This window comes from Sebastes fasciatus, chromosome 4 (genome assembly GCF_043250625.1).
Source record: "Sebastes fasciatus isolate fSebFas1 chromosome 4, fSebFas1.pri, whole genome shotgun sequence".
NCBI classification, from domain to species: Eukaryota; Metazoa; Chordata; class Actinopteri; order Perciformes; family Sebastidae; genus Sebastes; species Sebastes fasciatus.
Genome location: NC_133798.1, coordinates 26,996,615 through 27,009,390, shown reverse-complemented (window position 1 = coordinate 27,009,390; position 12,776 = coordinate 26,996,615). Strand labels below are relative to the sequence as shown.

At 42.2% G+C, this 12,776-nt stretch overlaps 1 protein-coding gene across 1 annotated transcript; it reads left to right on the top strand.

Annotated features, from left to right (window-relative positions):
• The first annotated feature begins 2,799 nt into the window (after positions 1-2,799).
• LOC141766395 (E3 ubiquitin/ISG15 ligase TRIM25-like) lies at positions 2,800-4,908 on the top strand. Its single transcript, XM_074633253.1, has one exon. It carries the CDS (start codon positions 2,860-2,862, stop codon positions 4,405-4,407), a length of 1,548 nt encoding a protein of 515 aa, XP_074489354.1. The 5' UTR covers positions 2,800-2,859; the 3' UTR covers positions 4,408-4,908.
• The last annotated feature ends 7,868 nt before the right edge of the window (positions 4,909-12,776 follow it).

Genomic DNA, 12,776 nt, shown 5'->3' with positions numbered 1-12,776 from the left:
CAGATCATTTGGCTCAGCTCACCAAGAAGAGCCGGCTCTTTCGGCTCCCAAACGGTTCTTCGTTTTACCACGTCTGCCTTTTATGATTCAGACACATTTAGCACAGTTTTTACCTATGATTAGTATATGTGCACATATATCACTTAAATTATTCAATATAATTATACTAAACCTTTTAATTTCAAGAATACCATAACTTTACATGCTGCTTCGTTTCATATCATCTTGTCTGCTCTTCGTGCACCGCACCGCAACGCAACGCAACGCACATCAGCGCACCGCAACGCACTGCAACGTAACACAACGTACCTCAGCGCACCGCAAAGCACTGCAACGCACCGCAACGCAATGCAACTCAACGCAATGCAACTCAACGCAACGCAATGCAACTCAACGCAACGCAGCGCAGCGCAACGCAGCGCAACGCAGCGCAACGCACCTCACCTCACCGCACTCCTCTCTCTTTCTCCCCTCCTCTCCCTCCTGGTCTGTACCTGTAGACCATCAACGCGCCCCGCACCCTCGCCCCTTCCTGCTTGATGGTATGATCCTTGTCTGTCATCATCTGATTGGTCGCACGGACGTCATTAACACAACATTCAGTCACAGTCAGTGCATGGAGTGCCCGTGGCGCGGAAAAGATCTTCCTATCATTCTGCCTTAAAGTAATAAAATTAAAATAAAAAAAACGACTCTCGGATCGTTCACTTAAAAGTGCCGGCTCTTTGAACCGGCTCGTTCGTGACGACACATCACTAAGGTAAACTAATGAAGGAGAGCATGCTGTAGCCTGTTTATGAGGATCAATGTGGACTCCATAATGAAGGTAGGTGTTACTGATGTTTAGTATTTTACTGCTTATAGCTGCTCAGCTGGACTTTGATAGCAAAAGCACATAAGTTTGTATCAACATGTGTTTCTTTTGTTTTATTGTTTTGTTTTATTTATTTTGCACAATTTAAGACTACACAACATAACAAAAAAATAAATTAATAATATACGGTGCAGGACGAGGCAAAAAAAAACACTGGGCTTATATGAAGCCTCCACCTAGAGACAAGATTAATATAAAGAAATAATATGACTACACAATAGTGACAACAAACAATTGGGACAAGATATATAAAATAACAATAAAAAAAAGACAAGTGTGTGTGTGAGTGTGTGTGTGTTGCATGGAAGTGTATGGTTAGTGTTTGTGAGGAGGATATTGATTTAAATATCTATAAAGACTTCCGGGCAATCGAAACCAAACAACATTGTGAGTGGGAAAAAATAAAAAAACACAAAAACAGATACATGGACAACATGGGGAAACGCAATTAAATTACCCTTTAAGTGACTTTTGAAACATTTGACAGATGAACAGTTTATTGATAGATGTGAGAAGCTACTCCATAATTTGGTTCCCCTAAATCTTATTGAAAATTGAGCTCTACTAGTGAGAAATTTAGGAGGATGAAGATCTAGAGATTGACGGGTTGAGTAAGACCTGAGAATTTGTTTTAAAATAGGTCTTGAACTGCTCAGGAATATTCCCACCAGAAAGTATCTTATAAATAAAAACACATATTTGAGAAATATTGATATCATAAATAGTAAGAATCTGGAGTTTCTTAAATAGGGGAACAGAGGAGATGTGTGACTCTGATCGAGTTGCAATCCTCACAAAACGTTTTTGGAGAACTAAAATTTTATGAAGGTTTGTAGGAAAAGTACTCGCCCAAACTATATTACTATATGAAAGATAGGGATAAATTAGACTATAATAAAGAGCAAGGAGACAGTTTGTGGTGACAAGAGGACTAACCCTTCTTATTATAACAATAGATTTATTTATTTTCTACTAACCCAGTCAATCTGTTCTCTCCAACTCAAGCGCTCATCAACAATAATTCCCAGGAATTTTGTAGATGACACTTGAGGCATTTCAACAGAATCAATTTTAATTATAGATAAATCCTTAGTATATTATTTTTTACCAATGAAAACAATATAGTTAGATTTTTTTATATTCAAAGCTAGCAGCATTTACTCTTAAAACAACTACTCCTAAATGCCAGTTCATTGAAATCAATATTGTGTCGGGATAGAGCTATAACATCGTAAGAAAAAAAATATGAACAAAACAGTAGGATAATTAATGGGATGGATAAGGATAATAAATCAGCCTAAAGTAATGACAGCCACTCTCCCACAGGATAGTTGTACAAAAGGGAAGAGGGGATTTATAGTAAAGACAACAGAAGAAGAAATGAAGGAGGAGGGGCTCTGAACTTCACATATTCTGGAGTTTGGAGCTTCTCTCAGTCAAAATAAACTGTAACCAGAGAACAAAATAGATATAGGGTGCATGATGACCCTGTCACATGTGAAAAGTGGTTATACTCTTTTACAAACGTGCCAAGACACGTGCAATTTGCTTGAATGAATGAGAAATTCAAATCTTTTGTGAACAACAAACTATTTGTTCAGAGATTTGAATTTATTGTTTTGTAAAAACGAATTCTCTAATTAGAGAAATGAGTCAAAGCGAATGAGGATAACTTTAAGTGCGTCTTTCTGGCTCGAGCTTGGAGGGGATAACACGTTGTGTTGAGGAAGTGACGTCACCGGCTGAGACAAAAACAGTGACGTCACCGGCTGAGGCAAAAACATTCATTTTGAAACAGCCAATGGGGAAGCTCCATCTCCACCGACCAATGATAGTACTCCACCACTCACACAGGACCCGCCCCCGCTCTGCTGCGGTCCAATCAAAACCCTCTTCCTGCTGGACAGCGTGATAACTCCTCCCTCTTCTTCCTGCTCTAACACAAACAGCCAACTCCGCTCTGAGAGCACAGTCTCTGTTTGGATATGGCGCAGCAAGGAGTTCAGCTGGAGCGAGAGTCATTCTCTTGTTCAATCTGTCTGGATCTACTGAAGTATCCGGTGACTACTTCCTGTGGACACAGCTACTGCATGCACTGTATTAAAAGCTTCTGGGATGGAGAGGATAAGAAGAAGATCTACAGCTGCCCTCAGTGTAGGCAGACCTTCACAGCGAGGCCTGTCCTGCTGAAAAACACCATGCTGGCAGATTTAGTGGAGGAACTGAAGAAGACTGGACTCCAAGCTGCTCCTCCTGATCACTGCTATGCTGGACCTGAAGATGTGGCCTGTGATGTCTGCACTGGGAGGAAACTGAAAGCCTTCAAGTCCTGTCTGGTGTGTCTGGCCTTTTACTGTGAGAAACACCTCCAGCCTCATTATGACTCTGCTACGTTCAAGAAACACAAGCTGGTGGAGCCCTCCAAGAAGCTCCAGGAGAAAGAAGAAAGGACTGAGAGGCAGAGAGAGCTGGAGGTGAGTCTACTCAACATCCAGCAGAGGATCCAGGACAGAGAGAAAGATGTGAAGCTGCTCCAACAGGAGGTGGAGGCTGTCAATCGCTCTGCTGATAAAGCAGTGGAGGACAGTGAGAAGATCTTCACCGAGCTGATCCGTCTCATGGAGAAAAGAAGCTGTGATGTGAAGCAGCAGGTCAGATCCCAGCAGAAAAGTGAAGTGAGTCGAGTCAAAGAGCTTCAGGAGAAGCTGGAGCAGGAGATCACTGAGCTGAAGAGGAGAGACGCTGAGCTGAAGCTGCTGTCACACACAGAGGATCACAACCAGTTTCTTCTCAACTACCACTCACTGGCACCGCTCAGCGAATCTACACACTCATCCAGCATCAATATCCGTCCTCAGAGCTACTTTGAGGACGTGACGGCGGCTGTGTCAGAAGTCAGAGATAAACTACAGGACGTTCTGAGAGAGAAATGGACAAACGTCTCACAGACAGAGACTGAAGTGGATGTTTTACTGCCACAACCAGAGCCCAAGACCAGAGCTGAATTCTTACAATATTCACGTGAAATCAAACTGGATCCAAACACAGCATACACACAGCTGTTATTATCTGAGGGGAACAGAAAAGCAACATTAATGGGAGAAGAACAGTTTTATCCTAGTCACCCAGACAGATTCACTGATTGTCATCAAGTCCTGAGTAGAGAGAGTCTGATTGGACGTTGTTACTGGGAGGTGGAGAGGAGAGGAGTTCATGTAGCAGTCGCATACAAGAGTATCAGGAGAGCAGGGATGACGAATGAATGTTGGTTTGGACACAATAACAAGTCTTGGGCGTTAAGATGTGACATCAACTGTTATAGCTTTTTGTACAACAAAGTCCTAACCCCCGTCTCAGGTCCTCAGTCCTCCAGAGTAGGAGTGTACCTGGATCACAGTGCAGGTATTCTGTCCTTCTACAGCGTCTCTGAAACCATGACTCTCCTCCACAGAGTCCAGACCACATTCACTGAGCCTCTCTATGCTGGACTTTGGCTAACATGTTATGGAGCCACTGCTGAGTTGTGTAACTGAACTAGACAGAAGTCATTTAAGGGTTAAATTCTGTGTTTTAACTCTTATACTCATTCTGTCTCCATGTTTGTTGCTGAGAGCTGATTGTTGTGTCATTTCTCAGCTGTCAATCAAACATTATGGTGATTCTTTGACATCTTCTCATGAGTTGTTCTGTAAATGTGTGAGTGTCTTCAGGTGGCGCTCCTTCCTGTGCCTGTTTCACTGCTCATGATGATGTTTGTTTACCTGTACTGACTTTTTTTAGGTTGTTCCACTGCATGAGTCTTGAGAGAGAAAGCACCAGGCCTTCCTTTACCGTATGTTGTTCTCACCACTTTGTCACTGTAATTATCCTGATCATAATCAATAAGGAGATCCTTCAATATTCTCTTCTACATCGCTGAGATTCTGCTCAAACCAACTGATTGTGTTAATGAAGTGAATCTGTACATGATTACTGATGGGATGTGTGAACAAACTGAAGGTTTACATGATGAATAAACAAACAAGAACAAAGTATTTTCCTCCTTGTCTTCATTCCAGGGTGTCATACAAAGCTGATGGAGAAAATGTGAAACTAAAATCAGAGTATGTGCAAAAAACTACAAGGCATTTTCTTTTAAACAATTAAAATGCCTTTATTGTAATGGCATAGTCATGTTAGACCCAAAAGCAAACTCCAACTTTCGGCATCAAGCCTTTGTCAGAGAGTCAATATAATATAATGAGAGTATAACTGAGACAGTTTTCCTCCTGAAACACCACAAACTACAGTGTTCATGTTTAGACTCAGTCTCAGTCCTTAAAACTTCACCGAGAACTGTGCAGCGTTTTTAACCACTGTGTTGCATAGATAGAAACACTTTATGGGACGGCATCATTTAAAATTTAAGGAAGCTGAAATTATTGCCTTTTATTAGTGGTTGTTTGGTTCATGATACTCGCTGACTGGAGGTTTAACTTCTGTTTGCCTTCCTCTATTTCAACTTAAAATCACCCATGTTTTACAAAAGTGCCATGGACTTCATGCTTCCACCTACTGAAGTTCAGGTCGACCACGGTGTGTTAATATTACGAGAATAAAGTCGTATTATGAAAATAAAGTCATAATATTATAAAGTAATTTTACGTGTTAGTTAATTTTTTTCTCGTCAAATTATGACTTTATTCTCGATGTGGCCCTAATACTCCGTAGTACATTTGCACTTGGGCCCTCACTGCATTAGATTTATATACTCAGACTATAAACTGTGTTACGTTCATCACAATGCTCAAATGTTTTGCGGCTTTAGACAGATATTTATTTATTTGTTTTGCCTAAAATGGCTCTTTTGATAGTAAAGGTTGCTGACCCCTGCTTTAAGGCATCCAATCGATGGATCCAAGAAGTCTCCCTTTGGTAAAGTTTTTGTAAACCGTCTCCCCCCCTGACCAACAGTTTTCATGTTTGATGCTATCTATGCATCAAAAAGAATCATTAGCACTGTGATGTTCACTAAAGTGTCTAGCCATGGGGTATAGTCGTGATTCCTGTCTCCGATGGCATATTTACACGCTTGTGCCTATACTGTGGCAGGACAGAGATTGTCTGTGCAGAATGTCCTGAGCTGTTTTTGCCTCCTGCACGCCTGATGTTTGTCTGCGTCTTGACTGTTAGTCCGAGGGGCCTGCGGCTGAAGTTTCCGTCCTCTGTGGCAACCTTGGCTTCAGCCACTGATTTGACCTGACACATGGTCAATTACGCAAACAAGATGAGAAATAAATCACTGGTGCAGTGCTGCAGGAGCCACCGGTTTGTGGAGAAATGGACGTCATAGCTGGTTTTGCTACGTAGCCTATACAGACTATAGTCCAGTTCTGGGCCTATTTATTTATTTATTCATTCATTCTCGGAGCCATGCTTCAGTGAGGTGGACAGGAGAAGAAAAGGAGGCTGCTACCTGCATTCAAATAAGCTGGCATTGTGTGTGTATATATGAGAGGGAGAAGGAGAGAGATATGCAATGGGATGAATGAGTGTGGATACGTAATCCCCGCACATGTGTCATTTGAATCACGTCACTCAGGTGATTCCCAGGTGATTTTATGCAAAGTAATTCTGACACCTGAAACAGAATCAGTGAGGAGTGACCTGCTAGTGGAATTCAGATAATGGCTGTTTTCTTTGGTCCTGATGAATTATGCAACACGTCCACTGTACCTTTTCACCGCAAACACCAGTGTGTGTGCGTGTGTGTGTGTGTGTGTGTGTGCAGGTATGGCTATCAGTTAGCTTGTGTGCCGTCCAGCACACAGCCTCAGGGAAGCGTTGCTGCGGCGGTTCGGCTGATACATAGTTTTGATTTACTATTCACTTTCACATCTCTCTAAAGGACTGACCTACATTCAGCAGCTATATTGGTGTGTGTGTGTGTGTGCATACTTGTGCAGCTATCTCTGTGAGGACCACGTTGAGTTCTAGACCTTCAGAATGAGGACATTTTGGAAAGTGAGGACACTTTTGTCCGATCCTCACTTTGGGACAGACCTTCAAAGTCCGGTTTGAGGCTTCAGACTTGGTTTTAGGGCTGCAACTAACGATTATATTCAGTGTCAATGAATCTGTTGATTATTTCCGCGATTAATCGATTAGTTGTTTGGTCTCTAAAATGTCAGAAAATGGTGAAAAATGTGGATCAGTGTTTCCCAAAGCCCAAGATGACGTCCTCAAATGTCTTGTTTTGTCCACAACTCAAAGATATTCAGTTTACTGTCATAGAGGAGTAAAGAAACCAGAAAATATTCACATTTAAGAAGCTGAAATCAGAGAATTTTTACCTTTTTATTTTCTTAAAACATTACTCAAGCCGATAAATCAATTATCAAAATAGTTGGCGATTAATTTAATAGTTGACAACTAATCGATTAATTGTTGCAGCTCTAGTTGAGTGTCCTCACAAAGATAGAAGTACAAGGTTGTGTGTGTATGAGGGAGAGAGATAAAGACACAGATGATCCAACTATTGCTGCAGTTTTATCAGCTGTTTTCTCATTTCCTGCTGTTTGGCTTCTCTCTTTTTAATGCTGTGGGGATATCAAACTCACCCAACCATCCATGGATGATATAGGAATCTGCATTAGCTCTGTGCATACTTCATGTCATGTGTGTAATGTATCCAGTCATTGTACGTAGCAAACAGCGTGACCTTGGAGGGAAGCTGTAATACTGTTAATACTTGACCTACTGAACTAAAGAGAGTGCACACACTTACTAGGGCTGTCAAAGTAAACGCGATAATAACACGTTAATGCAAATTTGTTTACACGCCACTCATTTCTTTAACGCATTAATGCAACTTATGATTTCAGGTTGTAGCAGGCTCAGTTTTAAAACTAGAGTGAAGATACAGGCATCATATGAAATTAGTAAACCTACAATCCATTGGTACCAACCATGTCATACCAGCTTGTAGTGAAGGAGGCTAAATAACGCTCCAAACGTACGCTAAATTTTGGCGAAGAAAAACAAGGGGCCCCTTGACCTCTGACCTCAAGATATGTGAATGAAAATGGGTTCTATGGGTACCCACGAGTCTCCCCTTTACAGACTTGCCCACTTTATGATAATCACATGCAGTTTGGGGCAAGTCATAGTCAAGTCAGCACACTGACACACTGACAGCTGTTGTTGCCTGTTGGGCTGCAGTTTGCCATGTTATGATTTGAGCATATTTTAATGCTAAATGCAGTACCTGTGAGGGTTTCTGGACAATATTTGTCATTGTTTTGTGTTGTTAATTGATTTCCAATAATAAATATATACATACATTAGCATAAAGCAGCATATTTGCCCACTCCCATGTTGATAAGAGTATTAAACACTTGACAAATCTCCCTTTAAGGTGCATTTAGAAAAAAAAAATCTGCGATTAATTTGTGATTAATCGTGATTAACTATGGACAATCATGCGATACATTTTATAATCGATTGACAGCCCTGCTGTAAACACAATCCATATGCATACATGCATAGACAGAAGATAAGTTGAAGCTGTTACGTGCAGGAAAGCCAAAGAAAAGAACATGATCACTAACTGCCTCGCTGCAGGAGCTCCCTTCATCTAATCGTCTGAAACCCTATGGAGCTCTGGAAACATCTCTGCAGGGAACATGGTGCTACAATCCTGGAGGGGAGGGTGTGCTGACATTCCTCCTTTTCCATGGCAGGTTTTGATTTTGAATTTAAGACCACAAATCATCTGAGGGATTCCTGCTCAGTTCAGGTAAACGGATGAATCAATCCAGTAGCTTTTAACGGAATACCTAGAAGCAGCGTCATTAGGAGCGAATCATTCATGATAATGACTTGTGAGGGTGTTTGCCAGATGGCCCGTCTAATGGACAAGCATGTGTCATGGAGAGGGATGAGTAGAGCCGCTGTGGATAGATGACAGTGTGCGTGCTACACAGCACTGCCTGCACTGTGATTCAGTAAAAGATGACTGCTCTGACCTTTTTGCTGTGAGTAAATGAAAACTGTTGTCAGTAACAAACGCAGAGCAGAACAAGTAGCTTGAAGCAGCTGAGGCTACGAAAAGGTCCTCACCCCTGCCTCTGTGTGGATGGGGGTAGCGTGTCTGACCGTGTCCGTATGTCTGCAGAGCTTCAGTTGCCATGTTGTCTTGACTGTTGCTCAGGATGGTGCAGAGATGCTCACAAGCCATTATTTGCAAGTCCAAGTCAAGTCTCAAGTCTCTTAACTGCATAGCTATATCTAAGGAATTCAAAGCATGTGCTGTATTATCATCACTCCTTTATCTATTAGTATACAGTATCAGTATCAGTGTTGTCACAATACTGACATTTTCAACTCTGATAACATACCTAGAAAAATATAGATGTTTGATACCATTTTCGATACAACAGGGAAAAATTGAACATTGAGGGTGTCCAATTTTCTATTTTCATTAAAAGATAAATAGTCGTGTGTGTGTGTGTCAACTCGCCGTCGGAGAGAAGAGAGAGCAGAAAGTGCAACTGGCACCCTTGTATCGATACTGCGGTATCGAAGAGGCTAGATCTATGAAGAGCTTTTTGCTCTTGTAAACAACTTTGTGCAATTTTGGTGCTCTAGTAAATAAGTTAAAGTAAACACAGTGGTTGTATAGATATGAATGGTGATGACATGGCCCAAAAGTCACACTCAAGTAGGCTTGTCGCGGTAGTCGGTGGTACCGGTGTTAAACGGTGGTTGGGCACACACCGATTATATGACTGTACGTACCCACAGTCCCCACCATTTAGTTAATTTTGGCATATCAGCGCCGTGTTATCAATACAAAGTCGGACGACAGACGCTGCAAACTGACTGTGAATGCATCCATACGGAGTCCCAGCTCAGAGTAGCAGTAGTCATGTTACACACACACGGGACGAGAGAGAGTTGTCAGACAAGACGATGTAAAGTGAAAAGCAAAAGTGCCTTTTTGGCAATATTTCAGATTTAAACACAATACTACAATGGCTCCATTACATTAATTAGGCCATCGTTGTGCAGAGGACGTAGCGGTCACAGCCGGTGTGCGCTGCAGTGAAAGCTGGACCAGAACGGCCAGACACACAGCTACCTGACGTTAATGATCAAAGTAAGCGCGCTAGATATATTGACCGCTATCTGTTCTTGTAAAATGTGCGGTGTAATCGGTAACACAGGTGTTGTCACAAGTTCATTAACCGGTGGTGAAATTTCCTCACCGTCACATCCCTAACACAAAGCATAGCAAACGATACAGGGTGCTGAAAAGCTCACGGTCAGAGCCACAAGCCACCTTCATCCCGGGCCGGTCTCGACCAGTGGCGGGCTGGCCATTGGGAAGCTCAAGCATAAGTAGTTTTGTTGCCTAACCCTAACCAAGTCAACCTTTTCCTAAACCTAACTAAGTAGTTTTCTTGCCTAAACCTAACCAAGTTGTTTCCTGTGTAGACGGAAGCTTATTTTGAAAAAGCTGTATCCATGTAACAATCGGAAATTGTCACGTGTTGCTGGACATTCGTAGGAAAACGAACGAAAAAGGAGGAATAACTTTTTTGTAAGATATCGTACGAACCGTTGTATGAGAATACGTTGACTGTAACGATGAATGACTGTTCACGAGTCTTTTGAGGAAGAGTCTCAAGTCAAGCCTCAAGTCACTGTGTGTGCCACTTAGATGCGACTCGAGTCCAAATCGCAGACTTGAATCCCCATTTCTGGAATGATGTTGTTGAATTTACTTGGGCATAAAATGTGGGCATGTTTATATAAGAACGATTGTCCAGACAGACAGAGAGAGAGAGTGTGTGTGTGTGTGTGTGTGTGTGTGTGTGTGTGTGTCTGAATTTTGTGCAGCTTTTTGCTTTGAACATCTGCTCTCACAGCCTATGGGAAGGGTGTGCGTTGGTGTCTCTGTGTGTGTTTATGTGTGTGCACTTAGAAGTGTGTGCATGCGCGTATAATGCGATTGCTTCAGGCAGATGGAGGTGTGGTACAAAACAACTCAGAAGAGCTGATGGAGAAAATTAATCCCACCATCCACGCTCATCCCTCAGTACAGGAACGAGGAGAGAGAGAGAGAGACCAGCCTCACACCTGCGGAGAGCGTCTCTCTCTCCCCCTCCTCACCTTCTTCTCCTCTTCTTCAGATATCACAGTTTTCTGCACATGCTGCTGGTTTATTTGGCTTCACAAGAGGCACAGCAGGTAATAACTGGTATGTGAGCCAACAGTAAAAAGGCACCAATGGGTCCCCTTCCTCGTCTTCTTCTTGCTGTTTTGTCATTTCACACAATATTAACAGTCTGAACCTGTGAGTTAAACTGTGAAGGATAATGCGGCAGTATCTGTGGACAACTAGTCTGTGGGAATCAGCCCCATAAGGTGCAGGTAAACTGTTTGAGCACTAGTGGGCGCCATTGGATCACAGTTCCCCTCACCTCGCCGTGCATGTACAGTGTCTATGAAGCGGGGAAAAGAACCTCAATTAACATATTTTTACCATTAGTTCCACAGACAATCTCCGTTACATCTGATCTCCCTGGCTACGCTACACAATACGCTGAGCAGTAATAGGGCCATTGAGGGCTGATATGCATCTGCAGCACAAGCACATGTTAAATTGCAGTTCATCTTTCTGACATTTCTAGGCTGGGTAAAGCTGGTCTTTCATCATGTCTTCATGTAGGTTCCTCTTGCCAGCCTTTACAGTTCTACCTCTTCCTGTCATTTCTCTGGTTGAAACTCATTTCATGCCCTCTCACCTTCAGTGGTAACTTGCAAATTACTTGCAGACTGTTAGATAGATAGATAGATAGATAGATAGATAGATAGGTACTGTAGATGATAGATAGATAGATGGATAGATAGCAAGTGAGAGAAAAGGAGGGGGAGGGGATGGAGAAAAGGAGGCAGGAGGATAAATCGGTGGATAATTCAGAACCATGGACAGCTCTTAATACTTTGATTTAGCTCTGCCCTGACAGCAGAACGTTTCTAAATGACCGTGGCTGCTATTATCTTGTCGTCATGCAAATGCATTTTGAGCAGCATATATGCCACAACATCTTTGAAGTTGCTCCTGAGAGAAGATATAGTGATGAATAAGGGCAAATTGTAAATAACACCAACAGTGCTTCACATCCTGCGGTTTTCACTGGAGACTTCACAGGCAAACTGCACTTCATCGTGTTGTCAGTATGACATTAGAAAAGCATACAAACACAGTTTAAAGGTTCTCTAAACGATATCCAGAGCATTTATATAGCAGTAAACAACTATTTGCTATGTAAAGATATGGAAAAGTAATGTCTACCTGAGCAGAGAATGAAGTCACTCTCTGTGTGTGTTGTAATCTGAGCTTCTCCGTGCTTTGTTGACATAGCCCGTCCCGCCGTGTATGCCTTTTAGTCAACCCAGTATCACGCAAAATCGTGTAATAGACCCACCTGTCCACCAGAGGATAGCGTGTCAGTGTCACGCTTTGCGTCGCCGACACGCGAATATTACACGCATTTATGAAGGTTCAGTACCAGCAGGGGGCAACAAAACCACTCACTTAGGTTAAGGAGAAACGTCATGGTTGGCCTTAAATAAATACGTAAACTAAGTACAATACATACGAAAACAATTTAACATAAGTACGGAAAACACGTCACAAATGTTATTTACAAAACAAAACGGCAACTTTGGTCTCCTGGTTGAAAGTCCTGTGTTTGTTGGACCGCCATAAGAGGTCTTTCTCTCTTTTTATACTACGTCACCGGCTCTGAGTGTAGCACATTCACACGGATGCATTTGCATTGGAGTCAGTACAGACTACATGGCGTACAAATGACACGCTAAAAACAAGAACGACGCTCTTATTGCGCATTAC